Source organism: Macrotis lagotis, chromosome 1, assembly GCF_037893015.1.
Source record: "Macrotis lagotis isolate mMagLag1 chromosome 1, bilby.v1.9.chrom.fasta, whole genome shotgun sequence".
Taxonomy (NCBI): domain Eukaryota; kingdom Metazoa; phylum Chordata; class Mammalia; order Peramelemorphia; family Peramelidae; genus Macrotis; species Macrotis lagotis.
Genome location: NC_133658.1, coordinates 158,839,188 through 158,864,299, shown reverse-complemented (window position 1 = coordinate 158,864,299; position 25,112 = coordinate 158,839,188). Strand labels below are relative to the sequence as shown.

The following is a 25,112-nucleotide window of genomic DNA, read 5'->3' as shown; positions in this document are numbered from 1 at the left end:
GTTAATGTAATATTAAGCTGAGTAGTGTTTGGGAATATCAAGGCAATCATTTTGTGATGTTCTGTTCTTTGGTCATATTTTAATTAAAGAATTGTGCTTACTTTGTGATACTACATCTTCAGTAGAATGCTCATAAACTGAAGAATTCCAAGAGAGGCAATTGAGAAGGGATCCCTTATGACAAGTGACTGAAGGAACAAGGATGCTAAATCTAGAAACAAAAAGACTTAGGAGAAATAGCATAGCTATTTCAAGTTTTCATTTGGAAGACAGATCTGAATGGTGCTTGATGCAACTAGAAGTAATAGGTGGAAGTAGCAGACAGGAAGATTTAGTTTCAATGTAAAGGAAATTTTATAAGAGGCATCCAAGAATAAAAGGGCTACTCCAGGGAACAGTACCCTCCTTGGTTAATGGTCCTTGCACAAAGGAAGGATCATCACTTATTGGGGAGATTTTAGAGGCAAGGATATAATTAATAACCATTCACCAGAGAAAAAGCATTTGGGCAAAGTTCGGGGTCATTCTCTCCTTGTCAGAACTGTGTTTCCTAGCATGGTACTCTTCAAACAGTAGGAGCTTAATAAATGTCTATTGAATGGATGAAAGACACCCTGAAAGACCCCCTGAAATCAATGAGAAGGCAACATCTTCTTGCAAACAATCGGCCTAAATATTGGCCCCAGTTAGCTATAAATATTCTTCCAGAAACATCTTCCCAAGACTTTTAACCAAAAGGGGTTTAATTCTAATTCCTCTCTCTTCAATAAACTTAAAAAGATGAGCATGTCTCTAATTTAAGACAACTCCTGCATACATTTCCTGGCAAGTGTTTCTTCTGTGTTTCTCCTGAAAAGAATCCACTGCACCAAAATAAGAAGAGATGAGAAAGAGGTAGAGAGATAGGTAGAAATAGTTCTCCATAGGAGAGCACTTTAAAGTTTGCAAAAAGGCTTTACAAATATCACAATACCTGGATGTGTTAGGGAGGATTGGAACTCGGGTCTTTTTTGATTTCAAGTTCAGCCTTCCCTCCACCATGCCACCTAGAATCCCACATATACAATTATTTTTGTAGCTATATCTCTCCTCTCCTCCTCCCCATTCTCATAAGAATGTAGTTTCCTTGGAAGCAGGGGCTATTTGCCAATTTTTCCTTTGAATGCTCTGTGTGTCAGGCATAGAAGATGCTTAGTAAATTCTCCCTGGTTTAGATTGGACTGAATCTCAAAGCTTCTACTATCTGTATTCTTAGTCAGTAGACTTCTGATCATTTAAAACAAGACAAAAATATAGCAAATGCAATGCAGGAAGGGAAATAGGAAAAGGTGGGCAAGTGCAAATTTAGAAGAAAACATCTATGATTCTCATGATATTTCTAGTTATTAATCGAAAAGCAAATGCAGCTAATTTAGAGCAAAGAAAAGAAGTTTAAGTCCTGTAACCTGTGGTGTTACCTAGATCAGGTTAAACATGTACAATTTTCTACATAACTAGAGTGTTAATATCCACTTAAATATGCACTTAGAGAACTATTATCATACCCATCACAATCCCTCACTAGGCGAATTTTTGGCCCTCTTGATTCACATCACTGAAATCTTCTGACAGGATTTCTACACTTTTCTGGCTAAGTCACTTTGGAAATCCTCCTGGGGATATCAGGAGGCTGACGTTTTTATTTAAATGGTGAAATGACAAGCTTTAGCTAGTCCATTCTCCCTTCCCCCCCCCCCCCCCACTTCTGCCTGGTTTACTCTCCAAGGACCAAATTTTGTTCTCAATTTCCTACACATCATTTCCACTGAATATTTCTTATTTTCTTGTTGCTGTCAAGTCATTTTCTCTTCTGTTCCCTATCCTATTTTCTAGAAGAGACTCTAATCAGATACATCCTTTAGTGCTAGGCTGATAGGAAATCAAAGACCCAACATTTATAGGAAGTGCTTCTAAATCAATCCAGTGTCAAACACCCCTAGGCAAAGATCCCCACAGAACTGAGCAACCTATGCCCTACACAGTCAGCTGATTTTGTTGAAAACCTGTACTTCTGCTTTTATAAATCGATGCTGCCTTTTTTATTCTCTGTGATGACAATCAAGAGGAGTTGAGAGAGAGTGAGAAGGAACAAAAATTTTCTTCTCTGGGCACTCTTGAGTCTTAAAATTTGACCTTTTGGGGCGGCTAGGTGGCACAGTGGATAGAGCACCTACCCTAGAGTCAGGAGTACCTGAGTTCAAATCCGGCCTCAGACACTTAATAATTACCTAGCTGTGTGGCCTTGGGCAAGCCACTTAACTCTATTGCCTTGCAAAAAAAATAAACCTAAAAAAATTTTTTTTAAATGTGACCTTTCTTATAACACCACATGTCAGGAGTAGGAAACTTGAACATTACTTGGTGCTCTGTACTAGTAGGTAAATACTAGTAAGTAACTTATTTATAGTCACTGAGAAGCATCTTCGTTTCAAGACTACTATTAATGGATATCGCTGTGTTCAGAATCTGATGACCTGGGTTCAAATCACAAACAGTTCCTATGTGGTTTTGAGCAAGCCATTCCCTTCTCTGGGACTCAGTTTCCACATTTGTAAAACTGATCTCAGATTTAGTAGGAATGATCCTATGACATCTCAGATTGCTGTAGGAAATCAATGAAATAATGATGTAATATTCATGCAATGTAACTGTTAGTTGTTCTTCTGGTTAGTTCCAGAGGTGCAAGTCTTCCCTGAACACTCCATACACCCTAACAACAGCAACAGCAACCATAATTATTTCTACTACTAGTATTTATGTAATACTTTCCATGTGCCAGGTTCTAGCCTAAGCTAGAACTAAAATTTACTAAATTATCTCATTTACTAACTTTACTCAATTACTAAAAATTATCTCATTAATCTTCACAACAAACCTGAGAGTTAGAAGCTATTATTATACCTATTTTACAAATGAGGAAACTGAGGCAAACAAATTAAATGACTTGCTTAGGGTTAAACAGATAGTGTCTGAGGTCAAATTTGAACTTAGATCTTTGACCACTGAACCACTTAGAATCTCAGGCACCATGACTATCTTACAGCTCTTCCCATGACTTCTCAGTTCACACCATTTGGTTGGCTGTCTGGTCCTCCTCTGTTTATGTGGGCCCTGTATAGGAAGCTCTGTAAAACCTAGAGTAAACAAACTTGAAATACACCACAAGAAATTATGGGTCATCCTAGACCCTTCTCTTTCCCTACACTATCCATTAAGTTATCATATCTTCTGATTCTGCTTCCATAAGGCCTCTCAAAATTTCCCCTTCTCTTCATTCACATAATTATTATCCTAATTCGGTTCTGATTACCTCTCACCTGGATTATTGCAATAACTTTCCAAATGCTCTTTCTCTATGTGACTTAGCTACCAAATAGAAATCATCAGAGCCCAGGTGTGACTTTGTCCCTTCTCTGTACAAGAAACTTTGATGGCTCCTTTTTTCCTCCAGGATAAAATAAAAACTCTTCCAATGGGCATTTAAAGCACAATCTGTCTCCAACCAGGCTATTCAGGCTGATCCTGTTATAAAACTCATTTGCATGAATTCTACATTCTAGTTCAACTGGACTACTTGCCTTTCCCCATCCATCCATCCCATCCCATCTTGTCCCTCATGCAGGTTGCTCCCCATGAATAGAACCTCCCTCCCCTTTTTTTTTACCTACTAGCTCCCTTTGAGGCTCAGTTCTAAAGAAACTCCTTACATGCCTATTCTGATTCCCCCAGTTAAGTGTCTCCTTCAGTCTGAACAAAACTACTTTGTATTTATTTTTGTATATGTGTTATTATTTACACATCTCTAATTGTATTATTTGCCACTTTCTCCTCTCCCTCTCCACTCCCCAAGTAGAACAAAAGTTTCTTGAAGGCAGGAATTGTTTCATTTTTGCCTTCCCAACTCTCATGCCAAGAATAGTGCTTGGAACATACTTTAAAGAACATTGAAGGCTCAGAAATTTATGTCTAGAAATATCAGAGACCTTTTTGGCTATTTTACAGATGAGGAAACTGAGACCCAGGGAAGTTAAATGACTTGCTAAAAGTCACATAAGTATTAAGTGTCAAAGTCAGTGGTTTTGAAAACTGCAGATGAAGATACTATGAAGGAACTGGGCAACTGGGGCAGAGGAGAACCAGCTCTGGAGACAAATTTTCCCTCCTTTATCATTTGGACTTAAAGCTAGACTGGCTAGAAACCCTTTTTGGACTGCTTTAAGGTTGAAGCCTGAAGCTGGAGCTAGAATTTCAGTGTTAAGAGTAAGCAGATCCAGAAAGTTGCCATGAAGTTCTTGGCCATGGGAGAGTAAGCAAGCTGGGAGGGGGCAAGAAAGACCTTTGTAATTAACTGTTTGGGAGCAAGTTTAGAATTCTAAAGGACCTGCCACCTACACAGAGGGGAAAAAAAAGAAAGAACAGTTAGAATGGAGGAGTGGGGGAAAACCCAGCTCCCACCTGACCTATGCAAGCTCTAGCTCCCTGCTGCCTTCGAAGCTTGGAGAGTCCCCTCAACAAACAGCCTGTTTAGATGGTTTGGTTACCATGGCAACTCTCCATTGAAACCAGGAGAGCAGAAGCCCCCACCCAGTACTTGTGTGTGCCACCTTCTCCCAAACACAAAACCCAACAAAAGGGACTGTGAGAGAATCAGAGACAGTTCACTTGGGGACCAGTAGTACCTCACAAAATGGCTCAATTACTTGTCCCCAGAGTTGGGCGATGTTCCTGGAGCAAGTGTGGGGAAGAGGAGAACTGTAGGAGAAGTCAAGCAGAAATAATCTTTATGACAATGACAATTTAAAGAACACTAGACAACCAGCTTGCTGGGGTGTTTTTAAGCCTTCTGAGCGGGGGAGGAAAATCAATGGAGCAGTCATGTGGAAAATTCCCTCTCCTCTCTTCAATGGCCATCCATTCCCATGCTAGGGTGAAGTCATCTTGCAGCAAAAACCCAGCATTCCTTGCAAGTTATGTTCACATCAAGGCAGAGGAAGTGTATGCTTATAGAGGGAAAATGGGTTTTGGAAGCTGGGAGGACAAATCCAACTCCCAGGACTTTGGGGAGGATTCTCTTCTCTGCAAAGGAAAAATTCTAACTGGAAAAGTATAGAGGATTAAAAAAAACCACTCCAATAAAACTTACTTCCATTTTTTCTAGTGAAAAAAAGGAAGGAAGTACTCAAAATCCAAGAGAAAACTGGGACACTAACAGATACTAAAGCATCACTAAACAAAATGATTCAGGCTCATTAAATAACTTGGGCTATGTCCATGCCAGGGCAGCCTAACTGGGACATAGTTCTCACAATGAGGGCCTCCCTAAACAGCTGGCAAATTGTACCCCATCCAGCCCCACAGACCTTCTGCACGTGTCAGCTGCTTAGACAGTAGGTATTGAAACAGGTCTACTTATTTTCTCAGACCAAATGATCATCTACATATCTTGCCACCAACCTCCTCCTGTGCTTCCCCAAGCAAACAATCTGAGGATTTCTTTCTGAAGGGAGGTAAAAGGAGCATCCTGCTGAAAAGTTTATCATTTGGACAGCAAACATTCAAGACCATCAAGACCATTCTGCTTAGGAAGAAATAAAGAAAACAAAAACCAAAGAATTTTCATACATCCAGTATAGCTCATGGCTATTTTTTCTATAATAAATTGAAGCAAGTTATACAATTCCACATGCTGAAAGATTAACCTTTATTCCATGTGACACCACAACAAGCCACAGCAGAGTTAGGATAAATGATATAGACCAAGGCTCAAGTTTTAGGGATCTCCAGAAGGCAGCAGAGTCCCTGATTCTATGGAATTGAAGGATCCAGGTTGAAATCTTGACTCTTGTGCTTGCTACCTGTGTGAATTTGGGCAAGTGATTTAACCTCCCTTGGCCTCAGAGTTTTCATTTGTAAAATGAAGGGACTGGACTGAATTTATATCTAAGATCCCTTCCAGATCTGAATTTAAGATTCAATCATTCTATCTGGTACAGAGAATAGAAGGTTGGTCCTGTAGGTACAGGATATGAGCTCCAGTCCCAATACTGATATTTACTACCTGTGTGATCTTGAGAAAAATCATTTAACTCCTATCAGCCTCAGTTTCTCCTCTACAGATTGAGAGGATTAAACATTTTAAAAAATAAAATAGATTCAGAGGCAAAAAAGTATATTTCAATAAAATTGATTTATTTTGTCATCTTAAGCATTTTATTTTATGTATTTAAAAATATTATGATAAAAAAGGCCTAAAGGGCTATGACACGAAAAAACAGTTAAGAACCTCTGCTCTAGAGGATCTTAAGGAATGACTAGTTGTCAGATCTATTGCTGAAAAAATTCTTGGATTGAATGAGACAGCCTCAAAGATTCTTTCAGCTCAGAGATTCTATGATTCTGATACACCTACATATTCCTTTGCCAAATGTGACAGTTTTTTTAAAAAGCAAAGCTCTTTGTAGAGTGAATGCACACTTAGAAAACATGTAATAAATGAAAAGGGTACCAACAAGAAATTTATTCTTAATCTGAAAAATATATCTCTTGGTTTTTTGTTTTCCTTTGCTGTTGTTGCTGAATTTAGTGACATTCAGATGACATGGCTTCTCTCTCTGGGCAGTCATAGGAGTTGGAGTCAATATTAATAGAGTCACTGTCACAGACTAGGCATGGCAGCAGATCTGCAGCATTACTACATCACCAGATGCCCAACAGTATCATGGAAAGAGTTCTGGACTTAGAGCCTGAATTCAAATCTGGTCTCAGACATTTAATAATACCTAGATGTGTGACTTTAGGCAAGTCACTTAACCCTATTACAATAAACAAATAAACAAACAAATAAATAAATAGATAAATAAATAAATAAAAGATCGAGTTGGCTTTGCCACCTAGTTGTATGATTTTGGAACAAGTTACTTAACTACCTCTCTGAAGTTCAGTTGCCTCATCCCTTGGATGGGGACAATATAACTTTTGTTTCCTAAATCACAGAGTTATCCTGAGATTCAAATGAGATAATATATCCATAGCACTTTGAAAACCTTCTTCACTATTATGTCTTATATTTAGTATCTATAACTACGAAGCTAGGTGACACAGAGAATAGAGTACCAGGTCTGGAACCTGGAAGCCTCAAATTCATGAGTTCAAATCCAGGCTCAGACATATTGACTAAGTGGCTTGAGCAAGTCACTTAACCCTGTTTCCCTCAGTTTCCTCATCTGTAAAATGAGCTGGAGAAGGAAATGGAAAACCAATTTAACACTCTAAGTTATCATATAGTTACACATGCATACACACACACACGTGTGTGTGTGTTTGTGTGTGTGTTAGAGAACTTTAAAATTATTGAGGAATAATATAAAATGTGAAAGGAAATTCATTTTTTTCAATATTTTCTCATCTCAAGTAATTAGTTCCTAACTGACTGACAGCTAGGTAGTACAAAGAATAGAGTGCTAAGAAAATTCTGGGTTCAAATCCTGTTTTAGACACAGTCTAACACACAACAAGTCGCTTAACTTGGGAAAATAATGCCACCTACCTCATAGGGCTTCTTTTTTTCCTTCTATATAATTTCCCTTGATGTTCTCATCAGTTCCCATGCATTCAGTTAGCCTGCATGTTGATGATTCTCAAATCTGCTTATCTAACCCTGATCAGCAGAAATATTGCCCTTCAATCTTACATCTACTGCCTCAGGGCTACTAAATTTTGCCATGATCTTTCACAGGTTCTCATGACTGATAGTATAAAAAGTCATGGTTAGATCAATGAATGTTGTGTGCAGACCTCTGTTATGTCACTGGCATTTCTCCTGGAGTTGTCAGTCAGTAAACGCCATACCAACCATTCCTCAGCCCTTTCTGAAACCACACTTGTTCTCAGGGAGATGACAATCTTCCAGATTGAGGATCATTTAATTAAGAAGGACTCTGGCAAGAGTCTTGCCAGCAATAACTAAGAAAGAGATTCTTCCCTGCGATTGCCTTCTAGAAGCAGACTTGGTCTCCTAGGAGATAACTTTTTCTTTCCACATAATCTGGAAGATTTTAGTCAATTTTTATATGAAGAGTGAACCCCTTGCCTTGTTCATCTCTGCTGGGATGGAATCAGCACCAGGTACTTTGCCATTTAGAGGAATTCAATACCTCTTCTTCAGTTGGCAGTTTGGCCAGAGAGGAATTGACTACAGTCTGAAGTCCACAGTCAATGACTTCAGCATTAATTGAAGACTGGTCTATTGAGAACACTGCTCAGTCCATCTCTCCAGCATCATATCCATATCACTGATCACTGTGGCTCCATCAGTGTGGAGTAGTTGAAATGCATCAGAGATCTTTCCCAGTTGCTGTCAGTGTAAAATTGAATATAAGTTGTCTCTTACTAAGTCAAGAATCCCTCATCTCTCTAAGTTTCAGTTGCACTTTACTTTTGATGGAATTAAACATTGCCTGTTGGAGACAGTTGAGTGTTCCTGCTGATAAATCCCTGTAGAGTTTTCATTTCTCATTTAGTAACTTCTGAATTTCCCTATCAGTATCCATTAAACCAATATGATATTGTGAGTTTTCTGGTCCAGATAAGTAAATGTAGTATAAGCATACCAAGTCTCTAAAGGATAACAAACAGGCAGGCTGTGAAGGTAATGAAGGTGATTGTGCTAGCAGAGTGCTAGACCAATCATAGATTCATTCTTTCTAAGCTAAACATTTGCAATCAACAAAAGTGGCAGCCCCAAGACAAGATAACTAACTGTTAGGATACTCAACATCAAAAGATCAGAGCACTTCTTCCCCCATGCTGACCTGGAGGAAAAGCTGAGTCAGCACACAGCAACAGTGGAACAGAAAGGGAGTGGGAAGCTTTCAGAAACATGTGGGTGACAGATGGACATAACAGTAGATGAACAGACCTGTAAAAGTTTTGCAAGCCCTGACATCAAGAGAGCACCCCATGTAACAACCCAGGTGTCATCCTCTAACCCTCACTCTCTCATACCCTATATCCAATCTGTTACTAAGGTCTGTTGATTACATTCAATTCTTTCCTCTGACTCTGTCATCACCCTGGTTTGGATCCCCATTACCTCATGCCTATAGACTATTGAAATAACATAATGTTGGTCTCTTGTCTCAAGGGATTCATTTGAATTCTCCACTCAACTGCCAAAGTGAACTTCCTAAATCTTAGGTCTTTAGGTCTGTCTGTCTATCTCCCCCACCCCCACTCCCCACCTCTCTCTCTCTCTCTCTCTCTCTCTCTCTCTGTCTCTCTTTGTCTCTCTGTCTCTGTCTTTGTCACTGTCTCTCTCTCTCCCCCTCCTGTTATCACCTCCAGAATCAATACAAAGTCTTCTGCTTGGCATATCCTACTTCTGCCAGGTATTCTTTGATGCAGTAATCCCTGGTTTCCTTTTCTTCTCCCATGAGATACTCTATCTCCAACTTTAGTCAATACTCTTAATGTTAGTGCCTTCATTACTGATGATCTCCAATTTATCCTGAATATTTTTTTTGTACATAGTTTTTTGCATAATGTCTCCCCTGTTAAATTATGAACTCCTTTTTGGTCTTTATTTATCTATTTAGTTTAGCCTTCCTTTGTACCCCTAGTCTTTAGTATAGTGTCTGACATATAGTAGGTGTCTAATAAATGTTTATTGACTTACTGGTATTTATAAAGTACTTTGCAAACTTTAAAATGCTTTGTAAATATTAGCTCTTCTTAGTTAACCAAGTTGTTGGCATAGAGTCAGTTGGAACAGTCTAAAAATCAATGAAGAGAAAATCATTTACAGTCAAAATATAGAGCTAAAAAGAGACTTTAAGGCCTAGTCTAAGAACCTTAAATATAGATTCTGAAACTGAGACCCAGGGAGGTAAAGGAACTTGTCCAAAGTCATAAAGTTAACTGATGGTCAGAAGTTCATTTCCATGTTCCATCACAGTGATCTGCCCTCCTACAACATGGTATTTCTCATGCAACCATGATGATTGACAGTTCTACGACAGTTCTTTAAAACCTGTAAAGTGTTTTTCACACATCATCTATTTTGAGCTTCACAAAAATCCTACAGAATAACTATTACAGGTATTAGTACCACCCATTTTACAGATAAGAAAATAGAAGCTAAGAGGGGTTAGATGATTGGCCTCCTCTGTGTGACCATGGATGAATTAGAGCGGGGGGGGGATCAGAAAGCCCTTTAGTTCTAAATGGTGACAACTTTGAGATTAAACAATGTATGACTGTGTGCTCCCGAAAGTCCTAAAGAGTAAGCAGGGAAGAAGAAAAAAATAATAAAAAATATGAAAAATAAATTTTAAGAAAGAAAGAGAAGCAATGATACCTGATATATCCACATCTCCTTAACATTAAGCCCATTTGCTATACTATCTCATTTTTCCCTTACAACAGCCTTGTTGGTATACAACAGGTATTATTAACTCCATTTCACAGATGAGGAAACTAAGTCTCAGAGAGATTGTGACTTGATGGTGAATCCCTCTTCAATAAAATTCTTCAAGTAGAGGTTGGATGAACACTTAACATTAGGAACTCCTTTGGGTTTGGGCTGGTCTGGATGACTCTGAGACCCTATTTAACTCTCAAATTCTGTGACTGTGTGACTTGTCTACTTGGGTCAGACGATCTTAGAGCTGTAAAACATCTTGGGGAATCCTGTCAGAGTCTTCATTTTTTCAGATGAGAAAGCTATTGCCCTGAGAAGTGAAGTAATTTGTCCAAGGCCACAGACAAAGAGCCAAATAGGGAATCTTTTAAACTTTGAGTAAAGCTGGATGACTTCTTTGCTAATGAAGAGCAGAATTCTGCTCACAATGTACCTTTTTGGATTTTAAATGGATCTTGTTGGATGTAGGTATGGCCAACCCAGAATAGTCTTCCATTTTATTATTGATGTTCAACTCAGTAGTGTTAGACTCTGTGACCCCATTTAGGGTTTCTTTTATTGCCATTTCCTTCTCTAGTTCATTTTATAGTTGAGGAAACTGAGTTGTGACTTGCCCAGGGTCATACAGCTAGTACATGTCTGAGGCCAAATATGAACTCAGGTCTTACTTATTCAAGTTCTGATGTTCTATCTACTTCACTAACTAGCTGCCCAGGCTTCTATTAAATAGGCCTAATTTTCAGAAATAAAAATTGTACATAAGGCCTATACATTTTTGCTTCAAAATACATCATCATGAATGTAGAGGTTTAATATTATCAACATTGCTGGTTTATTAAATGTCAAAAGTTTTTAAATGGACAGACCTAAAATATCTTTTCTCAAACAAATTACTTAAAACCTATTTATAGAGCCATTCTATTTTTAATTAATTTTTCCACAGTTATTAGAAGTCTATTCTAGCATTTGATTATAGGATTTAGCTCCTGGTTTGATGGACAGAGACACTATTTTATTAATAGGACAATGTTAGAACTGTCAGTAGTGAAATGTTTATGTACCAAGTTAATGATAGATATATTATCTTGATGTCATTGGTGGCAAAGAATAAATATTATGTACATGTATGTGATTTTGCTATAATCTATAACAGTTTAATAATTTCATCTGCATTCCTCTACAAGCTTCTTTTTATTCTCTGTTTGTGACCAAATTATTCCACAGCATAGTTTTAATTAATTTATATGTGTTGTGTTTTGGATTTAGCATTGCATTCAACCTAAATGTTGGGGATAGTAGAACATTTTTTTTAATCTGGAAGAAATTTTAAAAAATAAAATAATTGTGGTTGAGGATGAATAAAGCTGTGCAGTTTCCCTCAGTGACAACAATTCCATCAGCAATACATGCCATCTAATTTGTATTGGCAATTCATTGTAGACACAAAAGTGAAGATGAGGGACACACTGAAACCCCTTGCCTTAATTAAAAAGTATAGTAGAAGACATGAAACATGGCCAGCTCTCATAAATCTGCTAAAAAAAAAAAGTCAAGACATTGTCAGATTAGTTTAAATAGAACCAACTGAGATCTCCTGAGAATTAAACAAATTCCCTGCTAGTATTTGACAACCACTTTCCTGTCACTCTCATGAACTCCACAGGCAGCACTTGTGCTCATTAACCAGAAACCCTCCTACTCGTCGATGACAAGTTTATCCCCACAGAGTGTAAAAATTCAGAGATGATAAATTTACTCCCTCTTGTAAAATGAAACTATCCTCAGAGCAATAAAAATGCTAGGAGGCTTTAAGAAAATAAGCACTTTATCTGATAACCTACCTTCATTAACAAAGTCTGGTCCTCTGGAACAGGGCAGCTCCCCACTGCTAAGGAGAACTGTTCTAAAGTAACTGAAAAAAAAGAAATTAAAATGGTGAATTAGTTTACTTTTTTTTAAGTTTTCATTTTTGTGGGAAAGAGGAGCATTTATGTTGTTAACTACATCTACCATCTAAAAGACATCAACTACCACATCATTCTTCAGTTTTCTCTGTAGAAACAACAATACAATAATGTATACTTTTTGAGGTCAGAGACTGGTTCCTCCTCTCCACCGCCCCCCACCCTTTAAAAAATTCCTGGTGTTTTACACATAGTAAGTATTTACTTACTTGTCAAATAATGATGAAAGAAAAAATAAAATAAAACTCTTGTCAAGTATTTGGTATGTTTGGGATATCATTTTTTTGGACATGTGATCCAAACTTGTCTCTCATGGACACAGGAATAGAGAATATCCTCTATATAGAAAACATATAATTAGTGTGAGGAAGCTTTGCACTAGCACAAAGTTTATAAGACCAGTTGATTCTCTGTCCACTGAAACCACCAACATTATTATCACTGAGTTTTCTGAGCCCAAGTCCATCTTCAGTTCCTTTCCTGGTAGTATGACAACATTTTCCTCTGATTTTTTTTTAAGGAAGATCATAATAGTTTATGTTTAAATAGTACTTTAAGGTTTCTAAAGTGCTCATATATATATATATATATATATATATATATACATATATATATATATATAATATATATATGTATTATCTCATTTGATCCTCCATGAGGTAGGTGCCTTAATTTCCTTAATTTTATAGATAAGGAAATGAAAGTTCAGAGAAGTAATATCCAGGGTCATGCTGTTAGTATGCATCTAAAGCAGTATTTGGGGGTGGCTAGGTGGCACAGTGGATAAAGCACCAGCCCAGGAGTCAGGAGTACCTGGGTTCAAATCCAGTCTCAGACGCTTAATAATTACCTAGCTGTGTGGCCTTGGGCAAGCCATTTAACTCCATTTGCCTTGCAAAAAAAAAAGTATAAAAAAATGTATATAAAGCAGTATTTGAATCCAGGTCTTTGTGACTTCAAATCTGTTGTTTTATTCTGTTCTGTCTTCCTTCAGAAGAATTCTGAAAAACCTCAAAATATTTGCACATCAGTCTTTCCACTGATGTATGCTATCTAAAATGAAGGATGTCATTTTTTTGAGTGGGGAGGGGTTAAGGGGTTGGGTTGGGTTAAGGGGTTAAGGGGTTAAGGGGAGGAGTTGCAAGAGAATGGGGTTAAGTGACTTGCCCAAGATCACATAGCTAAAAAATTATTAAGTGTATGAAGCTAGATTTGAACTCCGGTCCTCCTGACCTGGGCCAGTGCTCTATCCACTGTGCCACCTAGCTGCCCCAAGTTATTCTTTTTAAAGAAAAGGCAAGAAAAGTTATGGAGAAGGAAATGGCAAACCATTGCAGTATCTTTGCCAAAGAAAATCCCAAATGGGATCATGAGGAGTCAAACATGACTGAAAATGACTGAATAACAAGAAGAAAAGTTAAAAAATGTGAATTAATTTAAAATACATTTCAATTCGTCATGAAATTTCCACAAATACTTCTCTAGTTAAAAAAATATTTTGCACAATCTTAGCATTAGAAGAGACCTTGTGCCTTGTGCACACAGGCAGTAACTCCCTCTAATAAAGCCTTGACAATCATCCAGTCTTTGCCTGAAGACTTTAAGGAAGGAAGAATCCTCAGTCTCTCAAGGCAACCCACTCCACTTTTAAAAAGTTATAACCTTTAGGAAGATTATCTTTAAACTGAACCAAAGTCTGCCTTTTTGCAACTTCTACCTTTTGCTTACATATCTCTTTCCTAAATTAGCCCTGCAGATACTTGACAACAGTCACCACTTTCCCCTTATCTCATCTCCTTAAATCTTATCTTTTCCAAGCTAGACACTCCCAGTTCCTGAAATTATCCTCTTATGAGATGGTCTTAAGGCCTTTGACCTTGGTGCCAAGCCATTCTGAACAAGTTCTCATTTGTCAATATTTTTCCTTATATCTGGTAATCAAAATTGAATAATATTTAGACATGATCTAAAGCACAGCACTATGGGACTATCACAGTGATACTTCTTAGGATGTGATACTTCTCTTAATTCAGCCAAAGATAGCTTTATCTTTCTGGTTGCCACATCCCATTGTTGACTCATATAGAGCCTGCAGGCCACCCAAAACCACATTCTTTTGCATCTGACCTTTAGTCTAGCCATACCTCTCCCACCCTATATTTCTACAGTTGAATTTGAAAACCTATGAGACTGTTGTTGTTCTTTAAAAACTAAAATGAACTTAATAGGCTATATTCATTTTTCATTGGTAAGACAGTTGACTAATATACAATGGTATCAGTAGTTTGCCTAAGCTTTTTGTAAAAAAGATTTTCATTGGAATTTTTAGTTTCAATGGAATAAAAATATTTGCTAGCCACCTATTGCCAGTCTTTGGCTACACCATGTGAGGCTGTAATTTAGACAACAGGTCCTGTGCTTCCTTCTTCATTCACAATGTATGACTAAAATATACACCTATTAATGGTTTCTCATTCCTGAGTACAATTTATAAGTAGTGAATCACCATAAGTAATTACTCAGAGCAAATATTCACTGCTTCTCTCTCAGGAGTACTGTGGTAAACTATGTCCAAGACTAAATTTCTATCATTCTCAGACTCAATTTCTCTGAGGTCTAGAAAGTCTGGATGGACTAAACAGCAGAGCTATTTTAAAAATGACATCCCCTAATAGCACATGGGAGAGAAGCATTAAAGGCAGGAGCAAAGACATAACAAGAGGAAGATCAGAGAGTAGAGGAAGTTAAGAGTTCCTTCCTGCATCTTCAACAATATAGGGATACCAATGAGATAGAACAAGGGTTCTGGCTATTCCCATGGGGGTAAAAGTAGTGAGAGTTGGGGAAAAAAACAGTATAAATCTCATCCTTTACTTAAAAAGAATGTAGCATAACATCAATATAGATCCATGATCTTGTTTAGGAGAACATTCTCTTCAAGGGTACAAATTGTAACTTATCTATGTTTACGTATACTTTGTTATATTTACTCATGTCTTTATTTATGTCTCTCCATAATTCCTCCTTAGAAAAGTTACCCAACACAATGGAGGCTTTCCTCTAGTTCAGGCATCCTTAATCTTATTGTGTGTGTCATGAGACTCTGACAGTCTGGTAAAGTGTATGAGTTTCTTTTCACAATCATATCTTTCTTTAAATGCACAAAATAAAATGTGTAGGATTACAAAAGAAATTTATTATATTGGAGTATGGTTATAAAATTTTTTTTTAACCTTCAAGGACTCCAGATTAAGAAGCCCAACTCTGGTCTTTGAACATTCTCTGGTTATCAGTGTAGCCCGTATGGTTTCAATCCTTGGCTTTCACTAGATGTCTGACCAACCTTCTTTTTTGATAACATATTTCCTGTATTGTGTCTTTTATGCCAGTTGTTACAGACGTCATTGGTGATGTTCTTCAGTATATTTACTCCTACCATGCAACTCTCATTGCCCTTTGGGTCACTCACCCATTTTGATTGGAAAGGAAGCCTATTGAATGAGAACATATATCTTGGACAGGCAATACAGATGGACCAAAAACTAGGTCTAGAATTCAAAAGGAGGAAGAGGGAATGAATAGGAGGAAGAGGACACACTAGATTGCATATGGGAAACTGTACAGTGCTTTTGACAATCCAATCTGCTCCTTCATTCAAAAGTATATCTTTTTAACACCAATATTCTTCTGGTGATGCTATTTATTTATGTAGCATGTTCTATCATAACAAGGTAGTATAAATGAAGTAAATAAACCAAAATTCCCCCTCCCCCCCTCTAAAAATAACTCACATATTTAGAGCTTTATGATGCACTGAGTGATTTCTAACAACTCTGGAAATTAGGTTTAAAAAAGTATTATCATTTTCATTTTTATAGCTGAGGAAATTGAGGGGAAGACCCTATATCTCTATTTTCATTGAAATTTCTATTCCACTCTATTCACTGTGATCAAATCTATTTGTTTACTTTGAAAACACTCCCATTAAGAAGGAAGCTGTGGAGAGAAAGGACTGTGATGACCAGGAAAAATTACCATATAGTAAATACATTTAAACCTGGAGATTACAATTGGCCCTCAGCAGAGTCTGGGTCAAAGTATGATACATACTCCCAGTCATCTCCAAACTCAAATGGGCTTCATACTTAACTATTGGCATTCAGACTAGCTTAGCCACATATGAAATAGCTTTTTATCCTCAGCATCAATACCGTCTTTCATTCTGCCATTATCACATGGATCATAGGATTAAAGCTGGAAGAAAAGTTAGGGCTCAGTGTAATCTCTTTATATATGAAGAAACTAATTCCCAGGGAGATGTAATAAATTGTCCAAGGTCTTGTAGATGACAGCAAAGTTGTGATTCAAACATAGGCCCTTGGCTTTAAATCCAATGTGCCTTCTGATGCCACATCATGCCTCTCCTTATTATTACGACTCTGTTATATTGCATACACCATCCCAAATTAATCAAACAGAATCTTCCATTTGACATGATAAATGACATCATAGTTTATCCTCCATGTGACAAATCACATCCTTTAAACTTCAACTCTAAACACTCTTTTTCCTCAGTCTATGAAAACAATCGCATACTTAACCTACATACTTAAACACTCCAATATCCCTAAAATGAGAATATTATAGCAAATATTTAACTAAGGCCAAACTTAACTATAATCAGTAAGCCAATACGCATTTATTAAGTACCCATTATGTGGTTGAGAATGGCTAAGTGTTATTCTAAGTCCTAAAATAATCTTGAAATGAATCAAATTGAACTAACTAAAAAGTTAAATATGGAAAAAAATGCATTAATGTTATAGCACAACACCTAGCCCATAGCAGGTACTTGATAAGAATCTGTTGGAATAAATTGTTAAATTATCCAGATAATTTATGTAAGTTATATCTTTACAAACCTTCTGGATATTAACCAATGAATATAGCTAGGAAGGTCAACATTAGCTAATGTTGACATTAGTCATGGTTTAGATTCTAGCTATAACATGCTATGACATGACTAAAGAATGAACTCTGGCTAATGTCTGAGGTGAGGGAAGTAATGTTTAGACACCTTTTCAAGATTAACAATTTGTTTAGGTAAGGCTTTATATTTTGTTTAGAGCACGTGGCATATGAAACGCAAACCTTGTCACCTTGAAGACCTCATCTATTCTTTAACTACTGTCTCTATGCCAATGACTTCCAAATCTGTACAACTTGCCTGCCAACTTCTCCAATCTATAGTCCTATATTTCAAACTGTTTATAGGAATCTTCACTTGTGTATCCAGCTGTTACTTTGAACTAAGTATGCCCCAAATCAAATTCATCAACTTCCTTAAGCTTACTGACTTATCTGCCTATTCTTTTTCTACCTTCCATTTCTATGAATGCCACCAAAATTTTTTTCTAGTCTCTTAATTTCACTGAATTAATATTTAATTAGTTGGTTCAGTGGATAGAACACTGGACTAAGAATCAGGAGAGACCATAACTCAAATCCTACCTGAGACATTTACTAGATATGTAACTCTGGACAAATCACACCATACTTCAGTTCCTTCTTCTGTAAAATGGGGACAATACCTCATAGGATTCTTGTGAGGATCAAATGAATTAGCATATATGAAGTGCTTTATAAACTTTAAAGCACCACATAAATAATAATAATTATTATTATTATTCTCTCTCCCATTTTTCATGTTAATTACTATAATTCTTTTTTCTAAAATATCTAAGAGTTCCTCCTTTCTTTCTATACAGTTTCCTATAAGACCTCTTTTTCTAGGATAAGTGAGACACATAGGATATGTGATCCCACAGCATTATGGATAGGACTGGAGGGGAAAGAGGCTACCTCCTTATCTATAGCCACTACTATCTTCATGTCACTTTCCTGTTCAAACTGCAAAACTTTATCTATAGGCTTAAGCTTACACTCTTTATCCTGACAATTGTGATAGTATATCAAGAAACAATACACTTATCAATGTTTTATCATTCAACCCTATCTTATCTCTACAATCTACTTATTCAGACTCTCATTTTTTTTCCACTTCATAGCAGTTGTTTGGGTTTTGATGGCTCAGAGTGAGTGTAAATAGGTAAATAGCTTTTTATTTTTTTGGTCTGGCCAAAAACTTTGAGCATCTTCCTCAGATTGATTTTTTTTTAACTAGGTAAAAGAGGCAATTTTTTGCCTCATTTCTTATGGAGCCTTAATCACTGAATGTGCATTGACTCAGACAAACTGAGAAAAACCTTAAGCTTAAAAAGACCAAGGTCTCCCACTGCATCTGGGGTCACCTCCAGGCATCCTGATTGATATCTTGCCACTGGACCCTGATGACTCTAGAAGAGAGAATGAAGCTGACAACTTTGCACAGCTCTGCCTCACTTAAATCAAACTCACTTGCAAGTCAAGAAATTACCATCCTGATGTCATTGGTCTTCTTTGCAAAGTAAGGAAAAACAACAACACTTTATAGTGAAGAACATGAAAACAGTCTCATATTGAACCTATGTGTGTCCATCACACATGTGTTACAGATACCAATTTTATGAGAATTTTATAGCAAATATTTAAGTAACTCTGCCTTAGCTAGATGAATAGACTCTTCATAGATGCCATAGCTTTTCTGCCTTGCTTCCTTGTTCTTTCTGGAATTCCTTCCCCATCTCCCTAATGTATTCAAATCCTACTCATTCTATTCAGGACCTTGTGGAATCCTCCCCTTACCCATTATTCTCTTCTGGTTATTGAGCAACTAGTGTAGTCAAACTTGGGGTATATTTGGAGGAAATTTACAGTGTATATCATTGCGTTTTTTGCTAACTATTCCATTTTTCTCCATTGGGACTGAGCCCTCTTTGAGGATAGAACTGTCTTATATGACTGTTGGTTACCTCATCATGACTAACACAGTATTTGACATAGAGACAACCTCAATAGTTCTTTATTGAATGGAATGGTAACACCTCCCTCAAAATCAAAAAGGAATCAGGCCTACCATAAATGTTGAATAGAAATCTGATTATCTTTCCTAGAAAGGTCTTTCTTTTTTTTTTCTTTGATTTTATTTATTTTGAGTTTTACAATTTTTCCCCCAATCTTCCTTCCCCCCCCCCCCCAGGCAGTCTGCCAGTCTTTACATTGTTTCTATGGTATACATTGATCTAACTTGAATGTGTGAGAGAGAAATCATATCCTTAAGGAAGAAAAATAAAGTATAAGAGATAGCAGAATTACATAATAAGATAACAGATTTTTTTTTTCTAAATTAAAGATTATAGACTTTGTTCAAACTCCATGATTCTTTCTCTGGATACAGATGGTATTCTCCATTGCAAATACCCCAAAATTGTCCCTGATTGTTGCACTGATGGAATGAGCAAGTCCATCAAGGTTGGTCATCACCCCCATGTTACTGTTAGGGTATACAATGTTTTTCTGGTTCTGCTCATTTCATTCAGCATCAGTTCATGCAAATCCCTCCAGGCTTCTCTGAATTCTCATCCCTCGTGGTTTCTAATAGAACAATAGTGGTCCATGACATGTATACATATACATATATTTTATATATTATATATATATATATATACATACATACATATATATATGTATATATATATATATATATACATATATTTGCCACAGTTTGTTAAGCCATTACTCAATTGAAAGACATTTACTTAATTTCCAATTCTCTGCCACTACAAACAGGGCTGCTATGAATATTTTTGTATAAGTGATGTTTTTACCCTTTTTCATCATCTCTACAGGGTATAGTCCCAGTAGTGGTATTGCTGGATCAAAGGGTATGCACATTTTTGTTGCCCTTTGGGCATAATTCCAAATTGCTCTCCAGAAAGGTTGGATGAGTTCACAGTTCCACCAACAATGTATTAGTGTCCCAGATTTCCCACATCCCTTCCAACATTGATCATTGTCCTTTCTGGTCATATTGGCCAGTTTGAGAGGGGTGAGGTGGTATCTCAGAGATGCTTTAATTTGCATTTCTCTAATAAGTAATGATTTATAGCAATTTTTTTCAAGACTATGAATTGCTTTGATTTCCTCATTTGTAAATTGCCTTTGCATATCCTTTGACCATTTGTCAATTGAGTAATGGCTTTTTTTTGAAAATTTTAGAAATGAGTCCTTTGTCAGAAATACTAGTTGTAAAAATTGTTTCCCAATTTACTACATTTCTTTTGATCTTGGTTACAGTGGTTTTGTCTGTGCAAAAGCTTTTTTAATTTAATGTAATCAAAATTATCTAGTTTGTTTTTAATGATGTTCTCCATCTATTACTTTGTCATAAACTGCTCCCCTTTCCATAGATTTGACAGGTAAACTACTCCTTGATCTTCAAGTTTGCTTATAATATCATTTTTTATGTCTAAATCCTGTATCCATTTTAATCTTATCCTTGGTATAGGGTGTGAGGTGTTGGTCTAATCTAAGTTTCTTCCATACTAACTTCCAATTTTCCCAACAGTTTTTATGGAAGAGAGAGTCTTTATCCCAATAGCTGGACTCTTTGGGTTTATCAAACAATAGACTATAATCATTTCCTGCTATTGCACCTAATCTATTCCACCAGTCTGTTTCTTAGCCAATACCAGACAGTTTTGATGATCAATGCTTTTTATATAATTTTAGATCTGGTAATGCTAAGCCACCTTCTTTTGCACTTTTTTTTCATTGAATTCCTGGAAATTCTTGACTCTTTATTTCTCTATGTGAATTTACTTACAACTTTTTCTAACTCACAGTAATTTGTTTTTGGAATTTTGATTGGTAGGGCACTAAACAGATAATTTAGTTTTGGTAGAATTGTCATTTTTTACTATATTAGCTTGGCCTATTCATGAGCAGTTGATGTTTGCCCAGTTATTTAAATCTGATTTTATTTGTGTGAGAAGTGTTTTGAAATTGTTTTCAAAAAGTTTTTGAGTCTGCCTTGGCAGATAGACTCCCAGGTATTTTATATTGTCTGAGGTTACTTTGAATGGGATTTCTCTTTCTAGCTCTTTCTGCTGTATCTTGCTAGTCATATATAGAAATGTCGAGGATTTATGAGGGTTTATTTTATATTCTGTGACTTTGCTAAAGTTACTAATTATTTCAAGTAGTTTTTTAGGTGATTTTTTGGGATTCTCTAGTTATACCATCATGTCATCTGCAAAGAGTGAGAGTTTTGTCTTTTCCTTCCCAATTTTAATTCCTTCTTCTCTTATTGCTGAGGCTAATATTTCTAATACAATATTGAATAGCAGTGGTGATAATGGGCATACTTGTTTCACCCCTGATCTTACTGGGAATGCCTCAAGCCTATCCCCATTGCATATAATGCTTGTTGATGGTTTCAGATAGATACTGCTTATTATTCTAAGGAACAAACCATTTATTCCTACACTCTCTAGTGTTTTTAGTAGGAATGGATGCTGTATTTTGTCAAAAGCCTTTTCAGCATCTATTGATATAATCATATGATTTCTGATAGGTTTGTTATTGATATAATTAATTATACTAACAGTTTTCCTATTAAACCAACCCTGTATCCCTGGAATAAATCCTACTTGGTCATAGGGTATTATCCTAGTGATAACTTGTAATTGTTTTGCTAAGATTCTATTTAAGATTTTGGCATCTATATTCACCAGGGAGACAGGTCTATAATTTTCTTTCTCTGTTTTAACTCTTCCTGGTTTAACTATCAGCACCATATTGGTGTCATAGAAAGAGTTAGGCAGAGTTCTGTCTTCACCTATTTTTCTAAAGAGTTTATATAGAATTGGAATCAATTGTTCCTTAAATGTTTCATAGAATTCACTTGTGAATCCATCTGGCCCTGGAGATTGTTTCTTAGGGAGTTCAGTGATGGCTTCTTGAATTTCTTTTTCTGACATTAGAAGGGTCTTGCTTAATGCAAAAAAAGTGTTCCTTAAACCACAATCTCAAATAGTTCACCTCAGAAATTAAAATATAAAAAGAAATCAAGGATATACTTTATTGAATACTATTCCTTTATTCCAAACATTAGCATTTGTTAATACATTCATGTTAATGTTATGTTTATCTGGCCTCTATTTTGTAAGGAGGAAAGTTGTGCTAAATTCTATGAAGACCCTACAAAACCCTGAGATACAGGGCACTGAATGTATATTCTAGTGGGTCACACAAGGTTTGGAGAAAAATGGAATTCTTTAATCCTCTAGAGCAGACTCTCTTCTTTACAGATGAGGAAACTACATACAAGTGAATGAAAATGATTAAGATAATAAAGATATAGTAAACCTAATTTCCTTCTCTTCTTTTAAAAACAAAAACCTTTCTTTCATTGTTGATTTATTTTCTTTTCTTTCTGGGATATATTAACTACCTTTCTTTGTTATTTTTTCATTTAGAAAGATTTTATTTATTTTGAGTTTTAAATTTTCTCCCCGTTCTTGCTTCCCTCCCCCACCCCCACAGAAGGCATTCTGTTAGTCTTTACATTGTTTCCATGGTATACACTGATCTAAGGTGAATGTGATGAGAAAGAAATCATGTCCTTAAGGAAGAAAAATAATGTATGAGATAGTAAAATTACATAATAAGGTAACAGGTTTTTTTTTTTTTCTAATTTGAAGGTAATAGTCTTTGGTCTTTGTTCCAAGTCCATAATTCTTTCTCTGGATACAGATGGTATTCTCCATCACAGATAGCCCCAAGTTGTCCCAGATTGTTGCACTGATGGAATGAACAAGTCCATCAAGGTTGATCATCACCCCCATGTTGCTGTTAGGGTGTAAAATGTTTTTTCTGGTTCTGCTCATCTCACTCAGTATCAGTTCATGCAAATCCCTCCAGGCTTCCCTGAATTCCCATCCCTCCTGGTTTCTAATAGAACAATAGTGTTCCATGACATATATATGCCACAGTTTGTTAATCCATCCCTCAACTGAAGGACATTCACTTAATTTCCAATTCTTTGCCACCACAAACAGGGCTGCTATAAATATTTTTGTACAAGTGATGTTTTTACCCTTTTTCAAAATCTCTTCAGGGTATAGGCCCAGTAGTGGTATTGCTGGATCAAAGGGTATGCACATTTTTGTTGCCCTTTGGGCATAATTCCAAGTTGCTCTCCAGAAAGGTTGGATGAGTTCACAGCTTCAAGAACTGTTGATTTATTTTCATAGATTCTTACACATACTAAGGAAGTCAGGTGGGTAATGGATAGAGCACTAGATCTGGATTCAGGAAGACCTCAGTTCAAATGCAGTCTTGGATCAGATAGCCCCTTCACCCAAGATTGTTATGAGGATCAAATGAAATAATAATTGCAAAGCACTCTGTAATCCTTAAAGTCTTATCCAGATGTTTTTATAGCTGGAATGTACTTCAGAGTTCAACTGGTACAACCCTGTCATTTCATAGAGGAGAAAACTGATGTCCAGAGGTTAAATAACTAGTCGAATACAAATAAATAATAATGATGTTTGTCCTTCATTTTTGAAGAAGACCACAACATCAGGAAGGATGACAAGCATGTGAATCAGATTTGAGTGAGGGAGTGCTCTTCTAAGACACCAGTCTCATTTTCTCCAGAGCCATCTGGGTCCAGTGACCAGATATGAATCAGTACTGGAGATGGTCCTGGAAGTGAGGCAGTCAGGGTTAAGTGACGTGCCCAAGGTTGTACAGTTAGTAAATGGCAAGTGTCTGAGGTTGGATTTGAACTATCGTCCTAAATCCTGTCCTCCTGAATCCAAGGCCTGTGCTCTATCCACTGTGCAACCTAGTTGACCTATATGCAAATGAGAGATAAACAAACACTGACTGAGTGATGACACAGTCTTGTTTCCTTTAAGTTGCTATAGTCACAAATTTTTTCTGTGGTTTTTATGTCTACAGTTAGTCAAATTTACTTCCAATTAAACAAGTGATTTGCATAATTTCAAATCTACAAATAGTAGTCTTATTACACTGTAACAAGCTGCTTAGGATAGGACCCTATTCTTTTGGATATTTAGATTCTAGAATTTTTAAAGAAATGATCTATTAGCAAATTAAAAAAAGAAAACAAGGATTTGAGAATGATTAGGATCATTCATAACCTTAGTTCTGGTAGTTCTTTCATGGGCCATGAATCGAAGTGAACACTCAATTGATTTGGGTGTAGATAGGGATCTGCTAGTATGGGTGGTGTTTTTAGGAGAGGGGAGATGATGGTGTTTATAATACTAATAATTTCAACAATAACTAGAGTTAGAATTCATACAGGACTATGAGACTTGTAAAGCATTTTATACATTAACTCATTTTTTATCACAACTACCCAGTTGGATTTTTGTGATTCAGTTGTTTTCAATTGTGAATGACTCTCTGTGACCCCACTTGGGGTTTTCTTGGTAGATACTACAGTGTTTTGCCATTTCCTTCTCCAACTCATTTTACAGGTGAGGAAACAGAGGCAAACAGGATTAAGTGATTTGACAGAATCACAAAGCTAAATAAGGAGGAAAATGGTGCTAAATTCTGTGAAGACCCTAAATTCAGGAAGGTGAGTCTTCCTTCTAGTTTTTAGATTTGATAGTCTAGCCACTCAGCCATCCAACTAGATACTATTATTATCACCATTTTACAAATTAGGAAACTGAGTTTGAGAGAACTTAAATGACTTGCTCAGGGCAAAG

The 25,112-nt window shown here is 36.5% G+C and overlaps 1 protein-coding gene and 1 long non-coding RNA gene across 33 annotated transcripts in view; one reads left to right on the top strand and one right to left on the bottom strand.

Annotated features, from left to right (window-relative positions):
- The window catches only part of ACOXL (acyl-CoA oxidase like), a 518,534-nt gene that overhangs the window by 53,326 nt on the left and 440,096 nt on the right, over positions 1 to 25,112 (bottom strand). Inside the window, exon 17 of the mRNA XM_074209273.1 lies at positions 12,298 to 12,368. Coding sequence (XP_074065374.1) covers positions 12,298 to 12,368 — 71 coding nt within the window. The remainder of the gene's footprint in view (positions 1 to 12,297; positions 12,369 to 25,112) is intronic.
- LOC141504332 (uncharacterized) overlaps positions 1 to 25,112 on the top strand; it is a 1,263,877-nt gene that overhangs the window by 1,089,927 nt on the left and 148,838 nt on the right. The gene's annotated exons all lie outside the window — the stretch shown is intronic.